The sequence below is a fragment of the Pantherophis guttatus genome, chromosome 7 (assembly GCF_059756535.1).
Source record: "Pantherophis guttatus breed Tessera chromosome 7, ASM5975653v1, whole genome shotgun sequence".
In the NCBI taxonomy this organism is placed as follows: domain Eukaryota; kingdom Metazoa; phylum Chordata; class Lepidosauria; order Squamata; family Colubridae; genus Pantherophis; species Pantherophis guttatus.
Window position 1 is genome coordinate 85,937,383 of NC_142069.1, and position 14,515 is coordinate 85,951,897.

At 41.6% G+C, this 14,515-nt stretch overlaps 1 protein-coding gene across 2 annotated transcripts in view; it reads right to left on the bottom strand.

Annotated features, from left to right (window-relative positions):
• ORC5 (origin recognition complex subunit 5) overlaps positions 1–14,031 on the bottom strand; it is an 83,581-nt gene extending 69,550 nt beyond the window's left edge. Inside the window, exons 1-5 of one of the 2 annotated variants that reach the window (XM_034433649.3) lie at positions 13,933–14,031; positions 10,087–10,254; positions 8,459–8,551; positions 6,574–6,771; positions 738–812 (exon numbers count right to left, since the gene is read on the bottom strand). In XM_034433649.3, the coding sequence (XP_034289540.1) occupies positions 738–812; positions 6,574–6,771; positions 8,459–8,551; positions 10,087–10,197 (477 nt within the window). In that variant the 5' untranslated portion in view covers positions 10,198–10,254; positions 13,933–14,031. Of the gene's footprint in view, positions 1–737; positions 813–6,573; positions 6,772–8,458; positions 8,552–10,086; positions 10,255–12,500; positions 12,701–13,932 lie in introns of those variants that run through there. The other variant, XM_087873345.1, reaches the window with a different exon arrangement.
• Between the last annotated feature and the right edge of the window lie 484 nt (positions 14,032–14,515).

Sequence of the window (14,515 nt, forward strand, 5' to 3'; positions counted from 1 at the left end):
AAATTTTCACCCCCTTTTAGGGGGGAAAATGGTGCGTCTTATACTCCGAAAAATACGGTATTTGCATGTATTGACTTGTCACTTTATAAAATAAACAAATCAATTTTATCCTCCAACTCTTCCATTTTGTAAAAACCTAGCTTACTTAGTCCTCTGAACCTCTTACCTCTACTGACATATTTACATAGCATGATGTTTGTCAGCTTGTATCAATTTCTGCTTGACATGCAAAAAATGCAAAAAAAATCATCCAATTTTAATATAAAAACCAACAACAACACCCGAGTCATTTATCTTTCTCTTTCTCTCTCTCTTTCTCATTTCTGCAAAATTTATATTGATCTTAAGAGCAACATTCCTTATGGGAAAGAAAGCTATGGATTTAGCAAAACTGTAAACAAAATGCGGGTTCGCTTAGCTACGATGGGTATTAAAAAACTATCCTTTAAATTTACTCAGATAACTTTTCAAACTGTTGATAGATCACAAGTGGCAACACAGAGACAAGTTAATAAAATAAACAAAAATAGTTAAAACTCAAGAGACACACTATTGACCAAATTTACTAGCAAAAAAGCTGTCTCACATTAAAATTGTCCTGTTAATTAAAAATTCACAAATTTATTGTCAGATCCGCTAGACCTGGCACTTTTAATTTTAGAAATACACCCATTAAAGCCGTCAGCATATGCCAGAGATTTCATTCTTAAATAATGAAATGTGGCTGATTCCCTTACCAATTCTTGCAATCTAAGAAAACCTGGCAGAATATTTCCTTCCAGCTCGCGCAGCTGTTCTGCTTTATCCAAAACCTGTAAACAAAGAGAGATATTTGTTACACAAAAATAGTAACTTGAAAGTTTCTGTTTCTACTACTCAAAGTATATTTACCAATACAAACTTTCGCTAAGAGTTTCTCAAAAAACATTTTCCTAAGAAAAGTATGGGTTTTTTTTTCCTCAGGCAGGCACAATTGGTGAAAAAGTCCGTATTTCAGTTAATTGATTTAATCTCGTTAAAAACAACTAAAATATGCCTTGACTTTTAATTGGGAGCCACCCAGAATTGGTTGAACGATGGGCAGCTATATAAATATGTAAATAATTTAAATACATTAAATAAAATATTCGATTACAAGGCTTAATTTTCTTTTAATAGCTACTAAATTCCTATATCTACATTGAAATTCTATATTGAAATTCAGAAGTAATAGAAGTTGCTTAGTTACTATTGCTTAGCGCATTGTAAGCCACCCTGAGTCTCCGGAGAAGGGCGGCATATAAATCAAATAAAAAAAAAAAAAAAGTAGATTCTATTACTTCTGAAAATAGAAAAATATACCAATTGGCTGTTTAATTTTTAAAGGTTTGGATTTTGTAAAAAGTTAGGGAAAGAAAACTATATTTAATTTCAGATGGGGCTGGGCTGGGCATAATTTTGTATTCAACTTTCCACAAATGCCCTTGTTTAATATAGGAAATGTTAGGTTTCCATACAATCGATCAATCAATAAGGACTGCAGAGTGTAATCTTTCAATACATTATCTCTGTAAAGTATGTACTGTAAAGTCTCTAGCCCTCAGTGTGACTGTGGCGCTCCTCGACAAAATATCCATCACATTGTGTCTGAATGTCCATCAAGAGTTTACAGGGGCCCAATATCTGATTTTTTCAACATAGACCACTCTGTCCTTCAACAGGGGTGGGCTTCAAAAATTTTACCAAGGGGTTCCCTACCCAGTTACTGGGTGGGCGTGGCCATGGTGGGCATGGCCTAGTCGGCCTCCTGCACCATGGCGAAGGGGGTGTTTTTGCCCTCCCCAGGCTCCAGAGGCTTTCTTTGAGCCTCTGGAAGGGCGAAAACAGCCTCCCCAGGCTCCGGAGGCCATCTGGAGGCTGGAAACTTCTGGTAGGCCTGTTTTTTACCCTTCCCGAGGCTCCATGCATGCGCTGCACTTAGCTGCATCCAAAACAGGCTGTGTGGGGACTTCTGGGGGTGGGTGGGCGGGGCCAGCCAGGAGTGGGATTTGGGGGTTCTCCAAACTGCACAGAATCTTAGCTAGAGGTTCTAGCGAACCCCCAGCAGCCCATTCCTGTCCTTCAATGGCCGGGTGGACTGGATATTAACATTTGAACTACTTTAAGTCCATGTATTTGCATACGCTAAATAAATAAACGTAATTATTATATTTTACGACCTTAACACCTGCACAACTTGCCACAGTTCTTAAACGAACCACTGCAGGTGTTAAGTTAGTAACACGGTTAAGTGACTCTACCTTTCCCACTAACTTTGCTTGTCAGAAGGTTGCAAAAGGGGACCAGGTGACCCCAGGACACTGCAGCCATCATAAATACGAGTTAGCTGCCAGGTATCTAAATTTTAATCACATGGCCGTGGGGATGCTGCAATGGACATAAGTGTGAAAAACAGCCCTAAGTCACTTTTTCCAGTGGCGTTGTAAATTTCAGTCACTAAATGAACTGTTGTAAGTTGAGGACCACCTGTATACGTATCATTTTGTATAGCGTAACACAGGGGTGAGCAACTATGGCCCTTTTATGACTTGTCGACTTCAACTCCCAGAATTCCTGAGCCAGCCATGTTAGCTCAGGAATTCTGGGAATTGAAGTCCACAAGTCCTAAAAGGGCCATAGTTGCCCACCTCTGGTGTAACAGAGTGCCTTAAAATTCACAAAAATAGCATATAAACTGTGCATCAAAATATAAAATGTCAGAGCAGTAAATTATTTCAAAAACACACAATACGAACGATGAATGAAACTATGCATAAAATTAAATTCCGTATGAGCAGTCACTGGAGTGGTTAAACCTTATTTATTTATTTATCCATTGGACAGCAGTGCTCTCAAGATGACGTATTTCATGCAGGGATCCAGGGAACCTTCTGAGGGGGCATTCTGTCACAATATGATATAAAGTTTGAGTTCTGCAGTTTGCAGAATTGCAATGCAACGCAAAAAACCTGCAAATTTGCACTTCTAAAAGAACTGCAGGAAAAAAAAAACAATGGCTACCAACCTGCCTTCCATGGAGGACCTGTATACTGCATGAGTCAAAAAGAGGGCTGTGAAAATATTTACAGACCCCCTCGCATCCTGGACATAAACTGTTTCAACTCCTAAAATGACACTATAGGGCACTGCACACCAGAACAACTAGACACAAGGACAATTCTTCCCCGAACGCCATCACTCTGCTAAACAAATAATTCCCTCAACACTTGTTCTGTCCCCGTACCACGCACATTCCCAACCAGCCAGCCGAGGGTTAAATAAACTCTTCAAACACTCAATGTCAGTGATAAGGAACTTGGCAGCAACTCCGTGGCTGCCTGCCAAGAACTTTTACTCCGATAACACAGACAAAAATACACACAGTTTGAATAGTCCAGTTTGTAATTAAATCCACAGCAAATAGGTGTTGTGTCCGAAGGTGCAAAGTGCCTCGCCAGAGATTAGCTTTGTCCATCACAGAATCCGAATGGCCACCACACTCCCTTTTATAGCCTGTGGGGTGTGGTCCAGTGACTCAGCTTAATCTCTGGCACGCCTCCTTTTCTGCTGCGCCCGCTTGTCTCTCCGATGCTGGCGTGGGTCCAACCACAATGTTTCTTCGTCACTATCCGACGGCTCGGAAACACCTGGCTCCTGGCCAATCTCTTCTCCTTCGGGAGACACCTGAGGCATTGCCAGAGAGGAGGGTCCTGGAGAGGGAGGCCTGGCCATCTCCTTTCCTTCATGTTCGGAGCCTTCTTCCTCCGATAAGATAGGCTCGGAGGACGGAGCCACAACACTGTCAAACTATTCACTAAGTCTGCACTAGTGTTAATTTTCTCATCGTTCCTATCACCCATCTCCTCCCACTTATGACTGTATGACTGTAACCTTGCTGCTTCTATCCTTACGATTTATATTGATCGTTTCCTAATATGATTTGATTGCTTATTCGTACCCTATGACTATCACTAAGTGTTGTACCTTATAATTCTTGATGAACGTATCTTTTCTTTTTATGTACACTGAGAGCATATGCACCAAAGACAAATTCCTTGTGTGTCCCAATCACACTTGGCCAATAAAGAATTCTATTCTATTCTGAGGATATTGTCACGGTGGCTTAACTAAGATCAGATGATGAATAACACCCCACGCGAAGCAGAAATCCTATGAATTGAAGGGGTTTCTCCCAATTTAAAGTTACCTTAGTTCTTATACTTTAACACTTATCTAAAGTGCAAATTACAATTTGAAACTCTCGTCAGGAAAAACATGAAGGACACGGTGTTCTCACCGTAGACGTCAACAAAGTTTTACTGACAGCATCAATCACTGGGGAGAATGAGTCATGTTGAGCCTCGTGATTAATCATGATTGTTCCATACCTGTGCTTGGATTTGAGAAGCATTTAGAAACCACTGAAAGAGATCGTTCATTTATCTTCATTTTCCCCGAGTTAACTGAGGCTGAAATATGTTACATTATTCAGCAATGAAACAAAACAGAGTTAATTAGTTTTGCCAATTTGTGCTATCAAAACACACGGGCTATCATCAATCTTCATTTAAGTCACCCCATAATAAATCCGTACATCACAGGTTAATTCCCATAAATTGATTCTGCTCGCATTCATGTCTGTTTTCACGCACAGCAGAGTGGAAAGTTCTAATTTCACTCACTCTTAATTCTTCTGATTTATTGACAATTTGCCCAATGCAAATGATCACCAATTTAATGCTCTTTATCATCTATTCTCAAGTAACTTCAGATATGAAAACCATCAATAAACTAAGCAACTTGTCTCAAAAACCAGCTTTATTCATGGTTTCCTCCCTGGAACAGATCAGTAAAACCACACAACACATTTTCATTTTTTGGGGAGCTTCAATTTCTGTAAACATCTTTCTAGAAATAAAAAGTGAGGTCCTCAGAATTATAGTGATCAGTGTGTAAGAAAAAGGAGGTGTGTATTTCAGGTAAGCTTTGCTTTTACTTTTCATGTTAGAGCTAATTACATTTTATTAACAGGATGGCATTCCCTGTAGTGCAGCAATATTCTCTCTCTACAGTTAACTAACTATATAACAAAACAATTGAGCTGAGCCAATTGCAAGTTTCATTCTTCACAGCTAGGTAATAATACTATGCAAGCTTCCAGTGCAAATAGATTTTTTTAAAAATACTATCTTAAATCTAAGGTTTACAAGACAACCATTCGCCCTGCTGCACTGTATGGCACTGAATGCTGGGCAGCAATCACAGGGACCAAAAGCTATCTCCGTGCCATGGAAATGCAAAGGCTCCGTTGGATATCGGGCATCTCCCTTCTTGACCACATCACAAATGACACCATTCGACAGCGTTTTGGTGTGGCACCGATTAAAGAGAAGATGAGAGAAGTACGGACATATCCTGAGAGCATGTCAGAATATTCATGAACTGGCAGAGACACGGTAACAAGGTCAGCCAATGAATAGGCATGGTAACAGATCAGCCAATGAGGCTTATTTGGAAAAAGAAACTTAAGCAAGGAATCTGGGTGTGGCTTAGCTCTGTGCTCAGCTCTAAAATGAAACTAGTCTGGTCTTGTCTGTATTCTGCTCTGAACTCTGAACTGCTCTCCTCTGCCTGTGTTTTTTGCCTGTAACTCTCTACCACATTGGAAGAATCTGCTATTGGTGTTGTATGTGTTATTTTATATATAAAGAGAAATTAATGAATCCTGCCAAACAGGAGTGGGTTCTAATTACCTTTACTACCGCAACGGGATCGCATATGCGCAGAACGCCTATGACGACATCCGGGGCGGTGGGCAGAGCCTCCCGCCTGTTTTACTACCGGTTCTTGCAAACCGGTCCGAGCCAGGGGCAACCCACCACTGCTGCTGAACCAGTTACCTGTGTGTGCTTTCTGGGTTTGATTTTTGCAACAAACTCTGACAGAGCAGTACTTTCTACCCTTGCCAAGACAGCCTACAATTAGAAGTCAATGACCTCACGAGCATCCAAAACAGAGGTGGCAAGACACCATCAACAAAGATATGCAAGCCACAGGCCTGCACCCTGGAGACGCAGCAGATCGTGCAAAGTGGCGTTCAATGATCTGAAAAGTGGACCCTGCACCTGTGGGAATACCCTAGGAAGAAAGAAGGAGAAGGAGGAGGAGGAGGAGAAGAAGAAGGAGGAGGAGAAGGAGGAGGAGGAGGGGAAGAAGGAGAAGGAGGAGGAGAAGTAGAAGGAGGAGAAGGAGGAGGAGGAGGAGAAGGAGGAGGAGGAGGAGGGGGGAAGAAGGAGAAGGAGGAGGAGGAGGAGGAGGAGGAGGAGGAGGAGGAGGAGGAGGAGGAGAAGGAAAAGGAGAGGGAGAGGGAGAGGGAGGAGGAGAAGGAGAAGGAGAAGGAGAGGGAGAGGGAGGAGGAGGAGAAGGAGAAGGAGAAGGAGGAGAAGGAGAGGGAGAAGGAGAAGGAGAAGGAGAAGGAGAAGGAGAAGGAGAAGGAGAAGGAGAAGGAGAAGGAGAAGGAGGAGAAGGAGATCACAGTATAAAATAGATACTTACAACATATATTGTCTGATTCTGCAGATCAGGTGTCAAAGCTGCCTTTTTAAATAAACGTACAAAATCGTTGAATGTGTCGCAGGATACAAATGAAGGATCTTCTTCTTTGACGAAGAGGCATTGCAACTGTCTCAATATTTCTTCCAGAAGTAACCTTGAAGTAAAACATTCAGCACAATTCACAAATACATGAGGAAGCTGAAAAGAAAGAGAACAAATATAGGTTTCCTTCACGTTTATGTTATTACCTAACCTAACTTGGACTGTTTACAAAGTAACAAAACAACAACATTATTTACAAAGCAATGTCTAAGACTCAAAGATAGGTTAACTCACTAATTACAGATGATTTGCAAAAATCACTAAACAAGCAGGATCAGAAGTGAGGGCTGCATTGTAATGCCATCCTGAGGGCACTGTATATAATCATGAATATGTCCATCAGTGTAAAAGTCAACCCTAGAAATTTCAACCGAAATACCATGAAAAATGTGTCATGTATAATTAAACTGACATCTGAATTTTAAACCAGTGACAGGTGGGAAACTGCAAATTGTTACCTCATCATTTATAAGATCATGCAATTTTAAGGCTGTTACAGGCTTTTTTAAAAAAAAAAATCTAAGCTCTGGTCTGCAATTTTTTGGAGTGCACTTTGGAACCTAAAATTCTCAGCTTATCTTTAAATGTATACAGTAAGTCCCATTCAAATTAACAAGTGTTAATTTTGAGCACAGCTCGCTCCCCTGCTTTTACATGTATTTATTTTATTGCTAAGTACTTACCGATTGGGATTGATATATATCGAGAAATATATCGTAAAATATATTTTACTTTATAGAAAGTGAAAAAAGGAGTCCCTGCGGATTTTAATTCTGCTAGTCGTTGCCAACTCTAGGGTGCGCTGCTCATCTCCGTTTCAAGGCCACTGAGCCAACACTATCTCAAGACATTCCCACGGTCATGTGACCAGCATGACGTCACGAGTGCTGTTACCTTCCCACCGATGTGGTACCTATTTATCTACTTGCATTTGCATGCTTTCGAACTGCTAGATCGGCAGGAGCTGGGGCGAGGATGGGAGCCCCATGCGTGGTGCTTGGGCCTCAAACCTCAGCATCTTAACTGCTGAGCCATCATGCCACCCCATATGCATGTGTGTGTGTGTGCGCGCGCATATGTATATATACATTAAAAACCAGCCACTCAATATAAGGACATACTCTAAATTGATTGCAGTATGCAATGCATGCAGTTACGTTCAAAAAGACAAGATGAAAAGAGGTAAATATATAACAAATTAATCACATTCAATCACCATTATAAATTAGAGCTGGGAGAGCTGGGAAAAACATAACATACAGTAGCATCAATGCATATGAGAAGACCCAAATTTGGAACTCAGACTAGGACATGACAAAAAATCAGAAATTTGACGAGTCTACGGTTAAAAAGCAAACAATAGACACTATTTATTTGGCTTACCCTTATTCTAAATACAACTCTTCTTTTCTTTCTAAGGCCAAGGAAGCATATATTTTGAGCACAGATGGATCATAATTCACAATTACTGACGCTAGGCTAAAGGCCGCTGCAGAAAATTGTTAATTTGCTGCCCATTTCCCCTATTCGCCTACACCCAAATAGAAATAAACACAACTTTGATTTTCTGGATTATTTGATGCATTGGGCACTTCCTGCCAAAATGTTTCTGGACAATCCTACTGAACAGTTCGGTTCACTCACAATGAATGTTAAGGTGTTTCTCTATATTAAATGTGACCCCACACCCCTCCGCTTAAAGGAAGCAACAAAAAATAACATTTAAAAAAAAAATCTTGTGGTTTTTTTAAAGAAAAAAACTGATGAAGTAGATCATTCTTACCTCCAAGGTTTTTAGAAGGGACTGCACCACATAAGTCTTTCCACTGGATGTATGTCCGTATATGAAAAGGGCTGGAAAGCTAAAGTGTTGACGCTAGGAAATAATATGTACATACTTAGGTTTGTTTGTTTTTTTCACTTTAAGCATACCCTGACCTTCGTTTAAATGATTTTTTAGGACTTTGACTCATTGTTTTTTTACTACCTTAGCTGAACAATGATTGATGAGACAGACAGAGAGAGAGAGAGAGAGACACACACACACAGAGAGAGAGAGAGAGAGAATAAGTGAAAACAAAACTGAATAATGAGGCAAAAAACGACCTTGAGGAGGAAGGAAAAGAGGAATCCTAAAAGTTAGCATCACAAATAGTTAAAATTTGGGTAAAATTGAAAAGAAATTGAAAAGGAAGTATATATTATTAGAATATTGGAGTTGCTCGGATTCCAAACAGGAAATATATTCCACAACAAAGGAGAAAGAAGGGAGAGAGGAGTAGAGGGTATGAAGAGGAAAGGGAGAGAGACGAATGGAAGAAAGGGGAAAGGAGAGGAAGAAAGGACAGGGGACAGGAGTAGGAGAGAAGGTGAGGAAGGGGGAAAAGAGAGGAGGAATGCGGGAAAGGAAGGGGAAGTAGGAAAGAGTAAGGACAGGAGGAGGGAGAAAGTAGGAGAAGAGAGGAGGGAGGGAAGGGAAGGGAAAGGAAGGAAGGAGGTTTGTTGTGAAATGAGGGAAAAGAAAGGGTAGAAGAGCAACCCCGAATGTAATTAAAATGCCTTATTTTTATGCTTTTAAGAAAAATATGTATACATATGACCAATTATGTATAAGAGAATGTACATTTACATCATGTGTATAAGAAATTAAAAAAAATTAAAAAATTCACAAATAGTTAAAATTTGGCAAGCAAATGGATCTTCCCAAGCCTCATCTTTAAGGTGCCATCTTCAAAGGCACCTTTTCAACGGCACTGTCTCTGTCCCTGGAGATTCTCAACCATCCAGGTCACTGTTGTCTCAAAGGTGCTTTTCAAAAGGCAAATGGACTTCCTTGTTTTTTTCCTAACGTTTCCCTTCTCATCCAAAAAGCTTCTTGGATGTGAAATGAAACGTAGGGTAAAAAAAATCCAAGGAAGTCCAGCTGCCTTTTGAAAAGCACCTCTGGGACAGCACTGTCTTTGCTTAGTCTCACTTCCTGCCCATTGTTGTCAGCAAACAGAACAAGACCTCACTTGGCACCTCACTCCTATGTAATTGTTTTAAATAATAAACCATCAATTTCAATTCCTGTAACGTCCATTTCTTGTTCATTCTTTCGATAAGAGCAGAAAAGGGAAATCTGGTGTAAAGATACCACAAGAGCAGTTCCCGTAAAGAGCTAAACCAGAGATGCATGGCTGCAGCCCACCAAATACTCGTAACAATCCTTAAAAGAAAAAAATCCTAATAATCACTCTAATTATGCAAGAGCTTCCTGGAAAGTGAAGGTTTAAGCTGATGTTTTTCGTTCCAATACATATACCACTGCCAGATGTGAGAAGCTGATGCCTCAAAGTAAGCTTCAGTCAAAAAAATACAAGATCTTATCAGAAAAAAAGATACATATATATATATTAAAAAAAAGGGTACCTCTCCAAATATTGACAATAAGGTTGACGCTTGAGCTTCTCGGCAGGGTATCATGCTTTCCAGTTGAAGCAGTTTTCCTTCGGGATACTCCGGGTGTTTCAAAGCTGACATTTTAGCTTCTGTTTCTGTGGCTCCGTCTCAGGGGCAGCTTCAAGGATGAAGGAAGACCTGCAAAATGAAACTGTAGTTAAGATTTCCCATGGGAACGCATTGCCTATGTATTTGAGTGACATGTTTCCAACCATGTTACAACCTGTTTTATTAAAAATAGCAAAGCATTACAGCAGGAGGGTCGAACTCAAGGCCCACGGGCCGCATCCAGTCTGCGGGGTGCTTAGATCTGGCCCGCAGGGCCACCCTGGAAACAGCAAAGGACCAGCCCGTGGTGCCTCTGCCAGCAAAAACGGAGCCCGAGAGGGATGTGCGCAGTGGCCCTTTTCGCTGGCAGAGGGTTGCAGGAGGCCATCACAGCCAAAAATGGAGCCCAGGGGGCTGCGCGGGAACCCCAGAGCTCCGTTTTTGCTGGCAGAGTGCTAACAAAACAAACTACTAGCAAAAATGGATCCCCCAGCTCTGCCCGGGCTACCACAGGTGCCCCTGACATGAGTGAGGATGAGCTGGCCAGGCCCACCTAAGTCAAACACAACCCTGATGTGGCCCTCAATGAAATCGATTTTGACACCCCTGCATCACAGCAATATTAAGTGTTCACTTGTAGCTCAACAAATTCTTTTAAATCGAAATTTTAATCTGTTTTAAATTATTGGGATTTTTAATTGTTTCGGGCTAAATTATTTAATCTGGTTTTAATTATGTTTCTAACTTTTGTATCCATGTATTTTATTTTGTGCCTGTTCACCACCCTGAGTCCTTCGGGAGTAGGGCGGTATATAAATTTAATAAAAAACGGAAAAAGAAAACCGAGGGGGAGGGCCAAGATACTCTATAAATACAGGCAATCCTCAATTTACCACCACAACTGAATCCATTTAGGATAAATTCAGCAATTTAGTACTTCCTCTATGCTACTTAATACTGATATTAGCATTATTATATTGTTTGCCTGCCCTGTATAAATTGAGGATTCTATTCTTCTCTGCCACATGTCTTGCTTAATACATATTCAATTGCTTGCATTACACATAAAATACTTTCCTTCAACTTTTCTTGCAAGGATATAAATTATGAGAACAAAGATGAAAGAAACATCTGATGCGTATCAAATTAAGTTTCTTAACTCTTAATTATAAGAGATGTTACAAGTAGGACAACCATCTTGACATTTTATTAAAAATAAAAGCGATCACTTCAGTGATTGCTCATTGTAAATTCTGAAAGGAGGAAAACTATCAGTTTTAAAGGTAATCATTACGTCTTATTTTAGATTGATGTGTTGTGCAAACTTATAATCTAAAGCTGGTATATACTTCAGTTCACTGCACAAAATCAAAAGCTAAGTTAACCATGGCTAAAACTTCTACAGGAATAGTGGCAGAGAAATGAACACAATAGATAAGACTTAAGCTCATTTTTTCCAATGGAAGTTAAGTTCAGCTAACTGAGAATGGACCACAATTGAGCCTAAAATTTATGTGAGGCATTTGTTAAGCGGGCTTTGCCCCATTTTACGACTTTTCTTGCCACATTTGTTAAGTGAATCACTGCAGTTGCTAAATTAGTAACACGGGTTGTTAAGTGAATTTGGTTTTCCCCATGAACTTGGCTTGTCAGAAGGTTGCAAAAGGGAATCACATGATCCTGGGACACTCAGGTACCCGTCATAAATGCGAACCAGTTCTCAAGCATCTGAATGTAAACCATGTGACCATGGGCATGCTGCAACCATCGTGTGAAAAATGGTTGTCAGTCATTTTTTTCAGTGCCGTTGTAGCTTTGAACAGTCATTAAGTAAACTGTTATATGTCGAGGACCACCTGTACTTTCTATGAATCCCTCTGGGGAATATCTAGGATAATGTCTCTACGGTTTGGATCCTCAAATTCATTGGGATTTAATGCAAGGAAAAGTTATGATAAAGGGGAATTTTGATTTGGGACATGCTTTTTTGCTTTAGGGCAGAGGCCTGGTATTAAAGTAGCCATGCTGATTGTAGGAATGGTAATAGAGGCAGTCCTCGACTTATGACCGCAATTGAGCCCAAAATTTCCATTGCTAAGTGAGACATTTGTTAAGTGAACTTTTCCCCATTTTACAACCTTTTTTGCCAAAGTTGTTAGGTGAATCACTGCAAGTTAAGTTATTAACATACTTGTTTTTATTTATTTATTTATATGCCACCCTTCTCCGGAGACTCAGAGCAGCTTACAATGCGTTAAGCAATAGCCTTCATACTTTTGTATATTTATACAAAGTCAGCTTATTGCCCCCATAATATGGGTCCTCATTTTACCTACCTTAGAAAGGATGGAAGGCTGAGTCAACCTTGAGCCTGGTGAGATTTGAACTTGCAGTAATTGCAGGCAGCAGATGTAAGTGGATGTTAATAACAGTGCTTTAGTCTGCTGAGCCACCAGAGCTCAGTTTGTGAGTCCGGCGTCCCCATTGACTTTGCTTGTCAGAAGGTCACAAAAGTGGATCCCGTGACCTCGGGACACTACAACAGTCATAAATATGAGTCAGTTGTCAACCAATCTGAATTTTGATCCCGTGACCGTGGGGTGCTGCGACAGTCATAAGTGTGAAAACGAGTCCCTTTTTTTCAGTGCTGTTGCATCTTTGAACGGTCATTAAATGAACTGTTGTAAATCGAGGACTACCTGTAATCCAAACAGATCTAGAGACCCATCCGCCCCTTCCAGACCGGAGAAGCTAAAACCTACCCCGGATCCTTCCTTCTAAACTTCTTCTAAATTTAGCATCTGTCGGGGCATACAGGTAATCCTCCACTTACGACCACAAAGGAGCCCCAAATTTACGTCGCTGACAAGCGCGAAACCTGTTTTAAGTGAGTTTTGCCTCGTTTTACGACCTTTCTTGCCACGTTTTTGTCCAACGAATCGCCGCGGCGGGTTAAACGAGCCCCACGGTTGTTAAAATGAACCTGGCTTCCCCGAGCATCCCGTGACAACACCGCGACCGTCGTAAATGTGAGTCGGTGGAGTCAGAATGTAAATCACGTGACTATGGGGAATGCTGCTGCGACAGTCGTTAAGCGTGAAAAAAAAACGCTCACAAGTCACCTTCCCCCCACCCCAGTGCCCTGGTGGTATCTTTGAACGGTCACTAAGTGGAACCGTTGTAAGTCGTCAGCCTGACTAGGTGGCTCAGTGGGCTAAGACACTGAGCTGGTGGGTCAGAAAAGTCGGCAGTTGGGCGGTTCGAATCCCTAGTAGAGGCCTCCTGCGAGGGCAGGGGGTTGGACTAGATGACCTCCAAGGTCCCCTTCCAACTCTTCAACTGTAATCCACCAGATGTAGAGACCGTAGATCTTTCTAGAAAAGGTCGAGGGGGGGTTTAGGGCAGCCCCCAAGCGAGGCCTTCCTCCCCCTTTCAACACCCCGAGAGATTTGGAGGATGGAGGCAGAAAAGCTGCGAGGCAGAGGTAGCAAAAAAGCGATGGCCACTTTACGCCTTGTGGACTTCAACTCCCAGAATCCCTCAGCCGGGCCTGCCAGGCTATAACGGGCTCAAGGAATTCTGGGAGTTGAAGTCCACAGGTGGTCACCAAGTTGCCATAGTTTCCCCACCCGGCTAAACTTAAGGGAGATGGCGACGGCCACCCAAGCCGATGGCTCCAAGCGAGGCCACGCGACCCGAAAGGCCCCTGCCGGGATCCAAGGAGCTGAATTCGACCCTTTCGCCTCAGAAAGGAAAACGCCAACCTACCGCCACAGCAGCCGCCGCCGCCGCCAAAAGTGCGGGAAAAGGCGAAGAGAGAAAAGGCCAAAAGCGCGAGAGTTACGTCATAAAGAGGGAGACTTGATTGAACCGCTCCGCCGTCACTCAGGCAGACCTCCCAATAGGAGTGCACGTTGATTTCAGGGGGGGTGGGGATTGGAGGACGGATAGGGTATAAAAGCCCTCAGTCCGTGCTTTGCCTCGCCATAACAGGCTTTCTTTCCTGAGTTGTTGTGTTGTTGTTTTTGAGGGAAAAGGTGCTTAGTCTTGAACGGATAGCATCTGTTCGCTTTCTGCTTTTATAATGAGAAGAAAGAGCAACCACCTTCTGGTTTTATATTGGGGAAGAGGGCAATTGTGACAAATAATAATTGAGTACTGTATTTCCAGTGCCTGGGAATATAAAAGCATGCAAACAGGTGGAATTGCCCACCTTGCAAATCTGAATTTCCTTTTGATAATGCACAGGGGGAAAAAGATACTGAGGACTGAGCGAATGTCTCATCCCTATAAGAATATATATCACCCAATAATGTTTGAGGGTTGTGAATAAAAAAAAACAAAACACAAT